Genomic DNA, 14,921 nt, shown 5'->3' on the forward strand with positions numbered 1-14,921 from the left:
CATAAAAATCCTTTCTAAGTATTTTTTTTACTAGGAAATAATTGTATCTAACTTTTTTACTACTTTTTCGCCAGTTCTTGCAACAACTTAATCAATGAGCTATTATTTATCATCTAATTATTTAAAAAAAAAAATTATTGATGCAGAGTTTGGTACTGGAAACAAAATTTCTGCGTCCAAAGAAACGCGTGTCATTTCTTACGACGTCACTGATCGAAGGTCCGAGCACGGCCCGAACGAAATCCGAAATTAGCCGAACGAACGAGCCAGCGTAAAGTCTGTGAAGTCCAAAGAAACTAAAAATTTGTCGTTCACTTTATTGATGTAAATTTTAAAAAACTAACAAAATGATCTTGTAAAACCATATTAGTACCGTTTTATTATAATCTTAACTCTATAATAGTGACACAGATTAGACTATTGAATCCCTAACTTTGTATTCCGTCGGCAAAGTGAGAGAGTTCAGTGCGAGTGCAAGCAAGGGTGGTAACGAGAAATGTGAAGTAGTATCTATGAAGTTCAGGATTCGGCCGTTTATTTTATACCTATAATAATGAGCGGACGCCCTAGGACCACGTCATTCGCCGAGGGCAGCAAATCCGTTCGAAAGACATTCGATAATCAACCACCGAAACCAACTCTAGGAGGCGTAAAAATTAGCAGTGAGTACCACCTAACCATTCTTTGTCGGCCATCGTGATTTCTTAGACTGTGACGTTTCCCTGTTCTGACATTTGGTGGGACTGATGTCTCTCCATCGAATTCATGTAACCTCGACATTATAAATGAAATCGATATCGAAGAAGAAAAGTCCACATTATTTTAATATATAAAAGGCTACAACTTTAGTATGGGCTTGCCACATAAGCCTTGGTTGATGGTTGACAGATAATCGTGTAAAACTACGATTCTTGTACACGAAATAATTGGATTATCCTAAAAGTACGTCACAATTTAAAAACCATGATCTATAACTATAAAATTAATTATCGCTCCATCTGGTATAACTTTGGAATATTCGAAGATTTAATCGGTTTTGAGGTTACATTTTAATGACGTAATTTAAAGATAGGACCTATAAAAAATATTAATTTTTAATTGAGTAATAGTAACAACTAAATTAGTTAATTTTGCCATAGTCATATTAGTCTCCTGTCTGGTCCATAATATAATGTATGTTCTTGGTATAGTTACTAGTTAGACAACAAAATTAACCTTATGTACATAGTATGCATATAAAATGATTCCAAAGCTAAAGTATTAGAAATTTCAATACCTTCATAAAATATGTAGGATACAAAAGTATTTTTTTTACAAATATACTTTATTCAGAAATACTTAACTATATTTTGGTTTTCTGTAGTTATATAGTCTTAGTTACTAAAGTATACTTTACAAGTGTATGAAACATCAAATTGTTTCTATGAATTTGAATTATAGCTAGTATGTCAAAAATATTTAGTGATTAATATCTGTATTACAAAAGTAAATGCATTATAATATCCTCATGGTTTTAACTAAACAAAGATTTAGATCAATTGATGTAAAATCTGACTAAATTTGTTTAACATTAATACTCCACAGTATATTCTGGGCTATTTTAATAAAACTTAACTATTTGATAACAAATGTATTGAACAAAACATTTTTAACTCTAAATTAGTTTAAAGGTACTGATTGAATATTGATAGAAATATAAACTAGAATAGAACATAGGCTACTATTTATTCCAATGTTCCTACAATAGTGATCCTGTGGACACAGCAATTATAAATATTTTTAACAAAGGCCTCTATGTTCAGAAAGTCTGACAAAAAGTCAAAATTCAAAGAATATAGTCACACATTTAGCTATAGATTTTGCTGTCCCTTATTGCAATCAAAGAAAAAATGATATATTACCCTCACAGTGAATCCATGGATTGCTAAAATATTGGTGATAGCCCCTTTTCTTCATGAGATATGTCATTGACACATCTTAGGGTTACTGATTAACACTGATTGATTTTTATGCATATAAATATTCATTTAATACTGTTTGACTAAATATTGCCCCATAAATACATATTGCATGATATCTTTTAAGTTTTTTTTAATTTTAATTCAATTTTACTGTAAGCCTCAATAGCTCAACAGTGAAAGTAGTCAGACTCATCACAGCGGGGTGATGGTTCGATCCCCGCCCTGTTGGTCTATTGTCATACCCACTCCTAATAGTCTTTCCCAACTAGTTGGAGGGGAATGGTAATATGATATGACAAATATTATTTTTTTTTTAAACTCTGAACTGAAGGGCTGAGGGCCTGATAGTTGCAACACAGTCTATATTAATGCTTATTGTTGTGTAATTGCTGTCAATGTAATTGTTTTCCAAATTATTATTATTATTATATCATAACAACAGCTGTCTTTATCAAGAATGATAATTTGGTAATATAGAATTATTGCCAACTGGAATGATAAAATTAAAGTTATCATTCTTGGGAAGTAATTTGTATGTAGTGTGGACTAAAGCTGTAATAAAGAAAATTTATTGCATTTATCCTCCTCTCAAAATTCTAATCAATGTACATACATGCACAGTAGATTGTCACTAATAGACCAATAAATTTAATAATCTAATATTTTATAGAGGTTTGTTAAGTTGTAGAGGATAATTTCTGGATCTAAACCAATTTTGAAAATTATTTTATCAATAGAAATTCTCATTATTTGTGAGTGTCATAAGCTTTATTTTATCTCTGTATACTCTCAGGAAGGGGGAATACTTGTTAGTTATTTTTATATTTCTGTATATGACTGACTGACTGACTGACTATGGATATATTTACTCATAGGCACAATTATCCGCCTACTTTTATATAATGTAAGTATATAAGCGGGCGGATATTTGTGCCTCTGAGTATATAATTGGTTTCAGGTTTAATACACATATATTTATTATAAGTATTCATCCAGTTATGTGTGCATTCAGATAGCAAATCACAGACAACTTTTAAATCAATTTAAATTGATCCTATATCAAATACTTTATTATATTCATACAATTCATTTTGATTCATATATTATTTTCATATGTACAGTATTTAAATAACTACTAATAAGTATCAAGATAAATATAAGATAGTATTTATTAAATGAGATTTCATAGTATTTTTGTATCTTCATATAAATTATCAACTGATAAGTTAATTTGTTACCAAAATTGTATAATATTTTCCTTCCACATTTAACCAATGATAAAAGGGAGTTTCATTTTGAACCTAAATGTGTTTTATGAATGATATTATGCTAAATATTTTTATACAATTTACTTATTTTATGTAGGTATAAACCAAAGTGAAGTTTAAAAAGTAAAGTAACTCCACCATAATTAAATAATGGGTTAATGGAAATTGGCATAGAGACATAGATTTACAGTCTTTTATAGAATATGGGTTACTGATTATCGTGATATTTCAACAGAAATGCATTTTCACAGGTAAAACTATGTTTGTGTGTAGAGAATAGGCTCCAAAACTACTACGCCAATTTTGAAAATTGTTTCACTAGTGGAAAGCTACATTATCTTAAAGTAACATAGGCTATCCCTTTATTCCCACAGGAAAAAATACTATATGGGGGAAAATGTGAGCATCTGCTGGTATAGAATAAATAACCACAATTGTCAAGTTACCACTACACTTCCATCTTATATATCTCTGATGAGGCAAGATGTGTGATCATTCCTTACTAACATTATTCCACCCATTTCCTGTGGTATAAACCATGGGATCACTGGTGTTGATAATGTTCCCCCCTCAAACCATCCTGTAGCATGAACCTGACAGTATCCCTTATCGTCAGATTTGCTTCATTTAATCCTTACCTAGTCACTCCCATTTTACCAGCGCAAATATTGGGCACTCAGCTATAAAGTGATAGCTGATCTCCTCACCACAACCTGGACATCACAGATTTTCTTTGATTTTCATTATCTTCAGGAGTCTATTGGGCAGACAATGTCCAGTTATAATACCTGCTACCGGTGCTTTATTGGTTGTTTTATATTAGTGTTCCAATATATAAAATGGAATTATTCTAAAATAAAAAACAAATTAATTACATACATTTTTACCCAAACAAATCATAAATTGGGTCACAGTGTACAGAAAATATTATTGATAGTGGTTTGTGCTATGCACATAACATTGATAACCTAAATTAATTTACATAAATGAAGATAATTTATTTGTTGCAGATTGTGTAATCTTGAAAAAATTAGTGCAGAATATTTTTAATTACTAAAAAGAAATTTTTAATTCAGTATTAATTAAATATTCTCATAAATTGATACTGATACTTATAATTATTATGTTATACTCGTACTAGCAGATATCATGCGGTTTCACCCGAGTAGTTCCTGTTCCTGTAGGATTGTGGGGATAAAATACAGCACCTGGGGATAGAATAACTTAACCATCCAACATTGAAATTTTTTTTCAAATTGGTCAGTAGTTTCAGAGTTTCAGTCATAAACAATCAATCCAATTGAATCTTAGATAAATGTGAAAGTTTGTATAGATTTTCTTTCACGCAAAAACTAGTCTATGGGTTTGGCAGAAATGTGGCTAAATATAGGCTACTTTTCATTCCAGAAAAATCCATCCATCCCACAAAAGTGGGATATCCATCCATCCCACAAAAGTGGGATATCCATCCAACCCACTAAAGTGGGATTTGTAAAAAAACTAAATTTCACACAGATAAAGTAGTAGTTGTTGAATCTGAAAAAAATAATTTGAATCTCTTGTGTCCCAAAGCAAAACAAAATGAATATTATGCAAATTGATATAAGATATAATATATATACACTGTGAACAGATGGCAATTGTTATTATATCAATTTTATTAACTAAATAAATTTTAACTTAATTAGGCTTTAAATAGTAAGCACAAATTATATTTCAGTCCACCTTATAAACTGTTGAGCTATTCTTCAATCAATTTATTCTTTATTTGTACCAAAAGCCTTTCAATCTTTCAAGATCCATAGGTCACTGGCAAAGTGCTCTATAGTCTTTGATGATCACTTGAGTCCACGCCACATTAAGAGCTCAAAGGCAGTATTTTTTTATTGCATCACTGTAGAAAGTTTCGTTTTTCAACAGTATATGCAGATAAATTTTGATAGTTGATTATGTAGTTGTACTAACTGCTTGGAGATAGCTTCCTTTATTTAAAAAGGGAAAGGAAACTTAAAATACAATCGCTAGTTTTCAATCTGAACATACCTAATTACAATTAGAATTTAGAGGTGATCTGCATGAAAAATTTTCTTTCAGGTATTTTTTCCCCTTACATCTCTGAGATGTAAATTGATTAAACAAAGTCTATTATTATTATACCTATTATGTTTCTCCAAATGTCATCAAACTTACTTGAAAAACGCGTGAAAATATATAATAGGATTTTCGATGCAAACAGAGAGACATGAACTTTTAAAAATTGATTTCGTGTGTTCTTTTATAATCCCATCAGAATTTCGGAAACTTTAATAAAAGTATAAACTCTCGATTTCTAGTCTTTATTGTGAAAGATCGCTAACTGCTGACCGTAAATTGCTATATTCCTTGTCACACGATACCTCAAGCTGGAATTCAAGCAAATTTAAAAAGCAGAACATTTTCTTTGATCACGATTTCAGATTAAAATAAACCTGGCATTTCCGAATCGCAGATGGCATTTTTGATTTAAAAGATAATTGATCCATATGCTCGATCCCGTATCCAGAAGCATAAAACATGTGTTTATTGTTACGCACCTGTTGTAATTTGTGATCGTCTCAGTATGGCTGCCATTTATGAAGACACATGCCAATATTTGTATAATTAATCCTCCTCCTCTAGTCGTATTCCTCATGAGAGTGACACCTCCATCTTCACCATTTTGTCCATACTGTGTTAGGTTACGCCTTCTTCAAACAACTCGGTCCTGAGCCGACTGACCGGATAAGGGCGGACTTATCACTGAGAGGTGGTGGTTCGATCGTCGCCCGCTGGACTATTGTCAATACAGTCTTTTCCGACTAGTTGGAGGGGAATGGGAATATTGGTCATATTTAAAAGATATGACATGTTTAAAAGATATGACAAATGTTAAAAAAAATCATATTAGGTGTTTATGCGACTTTATTATTAGGTGTTATTTATTCTTGTACATTATTATAGAGCAGACTGTAAAAAGCCGCATGTTGTATCGTTTTTATTTGTTTTCTATTTCCGAGGTAGTAAACGAAAAAATATCCAATTTCAACCTGTGAACGCTGAAAAACTTAATATCATTTGCTAAATCTTTAATATGATTTAACTGGTTTAGATAATGATAATTAATTAATCATGTTATGTACAGTCACACAACCGAATATTCAGTATTCGTTCGTTAGCGTGCGAAACAATCGGTGATATCAAACTCGTTCGTTGTTATGTACCTACCTACTTATTTGCTGTGAACTTAAGTGTACATATTTACCATATTACATTAACATAAGAACTGAATGTTTGTTTACTTCTTCACGGCTCATCAAATACATCAAACAGATTATAGTTTTGGATACGTAATACAGTAGCGTAACTTGAGTTTTTTTTATATTAGATAGAAGCAGGCGTTACTTTGCGGAAGTTCATCACTCTACAACGTGCAATTCTTTTGCAATTGCACGTTGTAGAGTCAACATCTCCTGAGGATGCTCCGGTTTCAGGGTCAAACTTACGTAGAGAGTATTTTGTCGGACCTGGGTGACGTTGTCGCATGGGTTCGTCGGCTTTTCGCGGAGGATAGCAAAATAAATATATCTTAATGAATTTTTTTTCTTAATATATATTCCATTGTTTGGGTACAATAGTCTTTACAGGCCTACACCCGTCTGGCCTCGTCGAACGTCCCCTCTAGATATATTGCCTTGTCAGTATAAACATATGTACATACATGCATACATTCATATCTAGGCTGGTACGATCGGACATCCCAAGGTTTCTACAGGTTAAAAATTCAACACCCTGGGACTTTAGGTCACGAAGTTTAATTTGAGACCCTGTGGTGAATATTAAATATCGTGAAATATTTTAATAGATGAAAATTTTCTATTTCCGAATTAGAAATTAATTGTGTTATTTTAATCACATTTCACGTAAAAAAACTGTCAAATTATGTTTTATTTGATTCTTCGTTAATGTTAATGTTAATTAACTCTCCACCACTCCTAGCACAGTCTTTCCCGACTAGTTGGAGGGGAATGGGAATATTGGTCATATTATAAAAATATGGCAAATAATCCTTTTAAAATAAAAAAAAAACTACTGTTTAATGTTATATTTACTAGCTGTGCCTTACGGTTTCACTCTCGTAGATTCCATTCGTATGGGAATATACCACCATATAATTACTACCAGATACAATATATTTATGTGCCTACAATGGTTCTGCCGTTGAGCCGCCATTGAGAAGCAATCCATAAAATAGTCGTTTTTAAAATCTTCCAATCTGCGCATTTTTCTGTAAGAACCTTCTACAAAATATTACTTATCTATTTAAATATTATGTAAAACAATAAAATATTTCGTATAATGTATCCGTCATAGATTTTAAAACCATTCAAACGAAGGGCCTCATTAATAGGAAAGGCTATAATTGCAAGATAGTTTAAAAAAACTGAATTTCACTCGAACGTAGTTGTAGGCGTCCGCTAGCAAAAAAATGTAAAAAAAAGATGAATGAAATCGGTCAAGTCACGCCATAACTCGAGGTCGACTCAAGTTGTGGCGACCACGGCGAAATAGAGATTCATTTATCTATAAAAATACTAATATATATTAGTGAAAGTACGTCTGCCTGTTACCTTTTTAGGGCTAAACCGCTGATCCGAATTTATTGAGATAAATTTCAAAAAAACATTGATTTATTTAGTATTGTGTGTGCTTGTGTATCTTTTTGTCCCAACTTTTAGCCTATAGCCTTCCTCGATAAATGGGCTATCTAACACTGAAAGAATTTTTCAAATTCAAATCGGACCAGTTGTAGTTCCTGAGTTTAGCGCGTTCAATAAAACAAACAAACTCTTCAGCTTTATATATTAGTGTAGATTAGTATAGAAGTATAGATATGATTATTATTATTATTGTTAGTACCCTCTAACTAAACTACCCTCATAATGGTCGCGACTGTACTTTTAGGGCGCGAAGTTTGAGTTTGAATATTTGATAAAGTTGTCACATAACCTTGGCTTAACGGGCTGTGTTTTGCTCAGCTAATTACTTTCATAATGAGGCCAGTGTTAAAGTTACAGGTATGTGTTACTAAATCATTTAATTTTGCGCGTGTCGTTGGTTTCTACGTAAAAGGTTTATTTGGATATGTAGTATATACTACGGGAATACATTAATATAAAACACTCGAAGTGGATCAAAGTCATTAAAAATAAATATTGAAGTATTTCTTAGATATTTATTCTAGAAATGAACCAAAATTTTAGTACTTATACGTTTTTGAAGATCCCTTGAAGAGTCTTGATATAGGATTGGAAATGGTGAAATCAGAAGGTCAAGGCGAACGTTTCTGGATCAAATCCAGAATATTTAAAAGGCCAGGTCCAGAGTACTTCCAAACCGACGAAGTTGTATGAAAGGATTGTTAAGAATGAAAGAAGCATGAGAGATATACAAGGATCGTAGTAAGTGGAAGGACGTGAAATAAGGGGTGATGATATGTATTTTTTTTCATACCTTACAAGTTAGTTCATGACCACAACCTCACCTGATGGTAAGTGATGATGCAATCTAAGATAGAAGCGGGCTAACTTGGTAGGAGGAGGATGAAATCCACACTCCTTTCTGTTTCTACACGACATTGTACCGGAACGCGGAATAGCTTCGCGGTCTCTGCCCGTTGAGTGGTAACTAGCCACGGCGGAAGCCTCTCACTAGCCAGACCTGGACCAATTAAGAAAACCTCAATCGGCCCAGCCGGGGATCGAACCCAGGACCTCAGTCTTGTAAATCCACTGCGCACACCACTGCGCCACAGAGGCCGTCCAGATGTATGTATTGTATAGATATTAATTTTTCACATGCGTGATAACCACAATCGCAATCAAGTATTACAGCTGAGAGAATTGTAAATTATGATTAATACATTACAAATCTTCTTATCTTGAGCACCTTTTTTGACTGATCTATCACACAGCTCAAATCTCCGAACGCCAAGTCGCGGGCATCAACTATTTGGTATAATATAAAAATGAATTGCTATATACATATTGCTGAAATATATCATAGGTACATAGATATTCGAATATTGAAGTATTTTTTTTATTTTTAACAAAAACCAAATAAGGAAACAAATCTGCAACTATGCCGTAATCTGCGTTATTTATCTAATGTGGTATGCCCGAAAAAAAAAACATCGTGACGTCACACCGTCGGTTTCAAACGGGGAACATTTTGACATAACCACTTGGCGACGTTATCGGTTGCGTTATCAGCAAGTGTCGGCGATCTCGCTATCTCGCGGTCGAGGCAAGAGCGCTACCATCCTGCCCCGCCATTCGCGTCATAGCCGTGCCAACGTTCTCTCGGGTTTCGCCTAACGCCTTTCGCGTAACCGTTCAAATCTTTAGCGTCGCAGTGGTCGATGCGACCGGTGCATATTGCTAAACTGCCAAGTTAACCTACATACTAAAATTGTGCATGTATTCATTGATTGTGAAATTAATCAAGTACATGTGTTTGATTATGTATAAATTATTGTTCGATTAACAGTTGTGATGTTATTGAGCCGGCTAAGGTGCAGGTGTGAAGTGTGAAGGATCATGATTAAGTGCCAAGTGTGTGCTAGTGATTTCATGCTGTCCGGATATCGTATTAATCATGTTGAGACGTCGTGGGATGTATACAGTCAATGCTGACGCTGGGCTGAGGACTAAGTCCACAGAAATAGCCACAGTTGTATCGAAAAAGTTTGGTAATTTCAAATTTTACGTAACCTATTACAGCTCGTGCGCTGTAGCATGGTGCAGGTGACAGTTCGTTTCACTCTTGAAAGTTTGTCGCGATTCAAATTTTACGTAACCTATTACAGCTCGTGCGCTATAGCACGGTGCAGGTGACAGTTCGTTTCACTCTTGAAAGTTTGTCGCGATTCAAATTTTACGTAACCTATTACAGCTCGTGCGCTATAGCACGGTGCAGGTGACAGTTCGTTTCACTCTTGAAAGTTTGTCGCGATTCACGATGATAGAACATCTTATGGCAACAGTCACTCGCACCGTGTTACGGCGCACATAGTATACGAGATATTATTTTTTTTTAATTTATTTATTCTGAGTTATTACCTGGCTTATCTATTTTTGCTAAGGCCGATATAATATCTGCATTATACTATACTATTACTTCCGTAAAGAATTTCTTACAATAGAACCTTAATGTATTCAAATTATTCTTGGTTAGTTAGTCATTTATTACCTACTTCAGTTTTTGTAACAACACCTTTAGATGAGTGACTAAAGATGCATGTTATGAATATTTTCTTACATGTTTTACATAATCCAGCCGTTGAATACAATTATTTTGCTTTCACTTTTGATGCTCATAACAATTTTTAACTCTCACAGGTGGTACTAACTAAATCTTTATCTTTTCACTATTATTTACTGTGTAGAGGCTCTAACTCTATAAATCTTTTGTTTCTGTACCTAATGTATGTCGTCGTCGTCGTCATCAACCCATATTCGGCTCACTGCTGAGCTCGAGTCTCCTCTCAGAATGAGAGGGGTAAGGCCAATAGTCCACCATGCTGGATTCCTTACGATGTTTTCCATCACCGATTAAGACACGTGATATTTAATTTCTTAAAATGCACACAACTGAAAAAGTTGGAGGTGTATGCCCCGGACCGGATTCGAACCCAGACCCTCCGGAATCGGAGGCAGAGGTCATATCCACTGGGCTATCACGGCTCTTGTATGTGTACATAACATATTATAAAATAATATTATTTATGATAAATTATTTCGACGGAAACTGTGGAGTATATCAGAAATTGATAATTTTAACAACATACTAAAGAATTTTAATAGCAGAAGCGCAGTGTTGGTCGACCTCCCACTAGGTGGACTGCGGACATCAAGTGGGTGGCAGGTAGCCGCTGGATACTCGCGGCTCGAGACCGTTTTGTTTGGAAGTCCATGCAATAGCCTATGTCCAGCAGTGGACGTCCATCGGCTGTTAATGATGGTGATGATGAGATGCCCCGCAGTTTCACCCGCGTAGCTCGCTTTTATTTATAAACATGGACTAAGATTTAAATCTCAATTTTATTCAAAGTAAAGTGAACTTCACACCGTAATGATTAAGTCCACTTTACTTTGTTTGTGTTTACAAATAAGGCCGTTGGTGTGCCCTGAAGTTGCAGCATGCCGAACTGCCTAGATATTAACCCCGCTTTGATATGTTTTTGTTCACTTCCCTGCCCAGCTTCGTATTCATAACGGACTAGAAGTTTGCTATACGCTTTTATATGGTGATACTTGCAGACGCCCGCGACTTCGTCCACGTGAAATTTAGTTTTTCGCAACGTGAAATTAGGTTTTCTTAAATCCCTCGGGAACCATGGTTTTTTCCGGGATGAAAAATAGCCTATGTGTAAATCCAGAGTAAAATCTATTTCCATTACAAATTTCAGCCAAATTGATTCTGTAGTTGCGGCGTTAAAGAGTAACGAACATCCAAACATCCATACAAACTTTCGCGTTTGTAATATTAGTAGGATTCTTCACTAATATGATCTACAGTGACTCGACAGTCTTTATAAGAAATGATATTTTCGCTTGTAACGTTATCCCGATAATGTTTAACGATGACCATCGTCACCACATTTTATAACTAAGCAATATAAATTTATACGACATGGACTGTGACATTTAGTGATAAGATTCAATATCGTGTATCTATTTTTACTTGGATAAAATTCTTAGTGCATGCCTAATAAAACCACATTTGTATAGAACACTAGCAGGCGGTTCCACTCGCGTGGTTCCCGTTCCCGTTGGAATACGGGGATAAAATATTGCCTATAGCACTTGGGGATAGTGTAGCTTGCCAACAGTGAAAGAATCTTTCAAATTGGTTCAGTAGTTTCACAGCCTATTCAATGCAAACAAACAAACAATCTAATCTTTCCTCTATTTAATATTAGTATAGATTTGCCATATCTTTTAAATATGACCAATTTTGCGTTGCTCTCGAATTAGTCGGAAATACTAACTAATTGCTAATCTCCACGAAAACCGACGACAAGCGGCAATGCCGCTCAAACCCCGCAAGTAGACTCTGCAATGTTCAATAATTTTTTGTCGTTTTTCTCATTGGTTTATGTCTGGTATAGTGTATGTGGTTATAGTCGCTACGAATCGTTGGTGTTCCCGAAAGCAAAATAATTAAATGACAAATTGACTTGACTTGACAAATTCGTTCGTAACACTTATTACCCGATAGTCCGCGGTGGCCGGATGGGGGGTAGCGATGCGCGCACGACTTCATACCCGCGCAGTCCTTCCCCGCATATCATGGGAGTGTCATCAACGAACTTGCCAAGCTAGAACTATAGTTCGTTGTTCATAATCACCGAACATAGAAAACGGTAAAGCTAACGCTTAAAAGTCAAAAGTCAAAGTCAAAATTCATTTATTTCAAATAGGCTTACTTTACAAGCTCTTTCGAAACGTCAGGTAATAATATTAAACTTGAGACAATGGTGATAATAATCATTCGAAAACTTAAAATTAAAGTTACGAGGGTTCCAAACGCGCCTTGTGCCTTACAAAATGTGATGTCCGTTTCTGTACAATTTATAAAACAGTTTGCGAAATAATTCAATATTCTCGGCATTTGAGCAGGTAGCTATTCGATATTCGATGTTTGGTTTCAACGGCAACATTGTAATTTGAATCGGGTTTTCTTTACATAATACATACACATACATTAGATAGATACCTGCCCAGGCCTCGTGTCCTAAAGAGATACGATTGAAGTACATACTCATAGATAGCGGTTTTAGTGTCCTTCTATGTCAGTACGTATCGCGGCGTAGTATTTTTGTACTAAAGTACTTGTTTACAAGCTTTGACCTCGGCCTTGCTCGTATAAATTTTAGATTGTAGTAGGACTCAAACAAAACGTTTTTCTTCTTGTTATAAGCACGACTAACATTAGTAAAGATATCCAAATTACCCAAGAATCAGGAAACATATTTGGAAAGTGTATTCCAACCCTTCCAAGTTAACTGTGTGTTTCCTGAATCTTAAAAATTGTATCTTGAAAACGAGAGTGAATTGCTATCTATTTATATCTATCTATCTTAATAATAAAACTGGTCGAATTCTATACATTAATTCGCAATTTGAAATTTTACTTATCACATTTGTAACACCAACATTTTAAGAAATTAAATATCACGTGTCTCAAACGGTGAAGGAAAACATTGTGAGGAAACCTGCATACTCGAGCTCAGCAGTGAGCCGAATATGGGTTGATAACGACGACGATTTGTAACACCAAACGTTACCGTGCCATAGAGTACTACTAGCGCTATCTGTACTAATATTATAAAGCTGAAGAGTTTGTTTGTTTGTTTGTTTGATTGAACGCGCTAATCTTAGGAACTACTGGTGCGATTTGAAAAATTCTTTCAGTGTTAGATAGCCCATTTATTGAGGAAGGCTATAGGCTATATATTATCACCGTACTCCTTCGGAAACGGAAACCACGCGGGTTAAACCGCGCGGCGTCAGCTAGTCTGTACTTATAATACGAATTCTGTACATTCTGTACATTGAAGATATTTTGAAAATATTTATTGGGATTAAATATAATGGGATTCAAACATTTTTAAAATTCAAACTCTTAAGTGGTGAAATAGGGCTTGAAAGTTTTCATTGATGCGGGCGTCCGCTAGTATTTTTATAAACCTATCCCATCTTAGAACATAACTAAAGTTACCATCATGGTAAGATCAAGAATAAACATCATCATTAATAACCCATATTCAGCTCACTTGTGGAGCACGAGTCTCCTCTCAGAATGAAAGGGGTTAAGCCTTAATCCACCACGATGGCCAAATGCGAATGAACATTAAAAATGTCAATATTTTTTTAGAGTACCTACATGTAAAGTGGGGATGATTTTTTTTCTTGACAAACACTTATAGCACTCCACTTTTTGCGCCGGGGTTAAAAATAAATTTGCACAAAGTTCTGTAAGGAAATAATAAATCAAAAGTCGCCTCAATATAAAGAAACATTTGTTATGCCAGTATATTTAATTAAAAATACTTCATACCGCAATGTACAAGTACATAAATAGAACTCGCAACTACGCATTGGGTATTATAATAAAAACAGTTCTGTCGAAGGTGGTTGGGCATACGTAGATGCAACGTGTATTGTAAAGCCTAGCGTATACCTAGCTTGACCTAGGTCACATTAGATTAATGCGTGTAAAAGTATAATATTATATATTGAACGTATTGTTGACTGCGGTTACGAATATGCTTTATGTAAATAGGGTAAAAACTCGTTTGACGGGACTAATTAATTATTATGTATTGTTTATTGTCCTTTAACATTCCGATATCGAAAATCTACAGTTATAAAAGTATGAAGGAATACGGTTTTTTTTATTTGCACGTACGAGTTTTCCGGTAACTGACAGTAATTTTTCATTATATTATTGACTAAGAAAATGGCTTGTGCCTTCATCATTTATTAATCCACTAGCAAAGGGTCCGCGGTTTCACCCGCGTTAGTTACCGTTCCCGTAGGAATACGGGACAAAATATAGCCTAAGACAACTAAACAAATAACGTGGAAATATAGAAATTATTGGCAAAAGA

General features: G+C 34.5%; 1 protein-coding gene across 3 annotated transcripts in view; it reads left to right on the top strand.

The window, feature by feature from the left end:
* The first annotated feature begins 233 nt into the window (after positions 1 to 233).
* LOC112053924 (glycogen synthase kinase-3 beta) overlaps positions 234 to 14,921 on the top strand; it is a 61,837-nt gene continuing 47,149 nt past the window's right edge. Inside the window, exon 1 of one of the 3 annotated variants that reach the window (XM_024093543.2) lies at positions 234 to 662. In XM_024093543.2, coding sequence (XP_023949311.1) covers positions 554 to 662 — 109 coding nt within the window. In that variant the 5' untranslated portion in view covers positions 234 to 553. Of the gene's footprint in view, positions 663 to 9,614; positions 9,996 to 14,921 lie in introns of those variants that run through there. The other 2 variants (XM_024093547.2, XM_024093544.2) reach the window with 2 other exon arrangements.

Source organism: Bicyclus anynana, chromosome 16, assembly GCF_947172395.1.
Source record: "Bicyclus anynana chromosome 16, ilBicAnyn1.1, whole genome shotgun sequence".
In the NCBI taxonomy this organism is placed as follows: domain Eukaryota; kingdom Metazoa; phylum Arthropoda; class Insecta; order Lepidoptera; family Nymphalidae; genus Bicyclus; species Bicyclus anynana.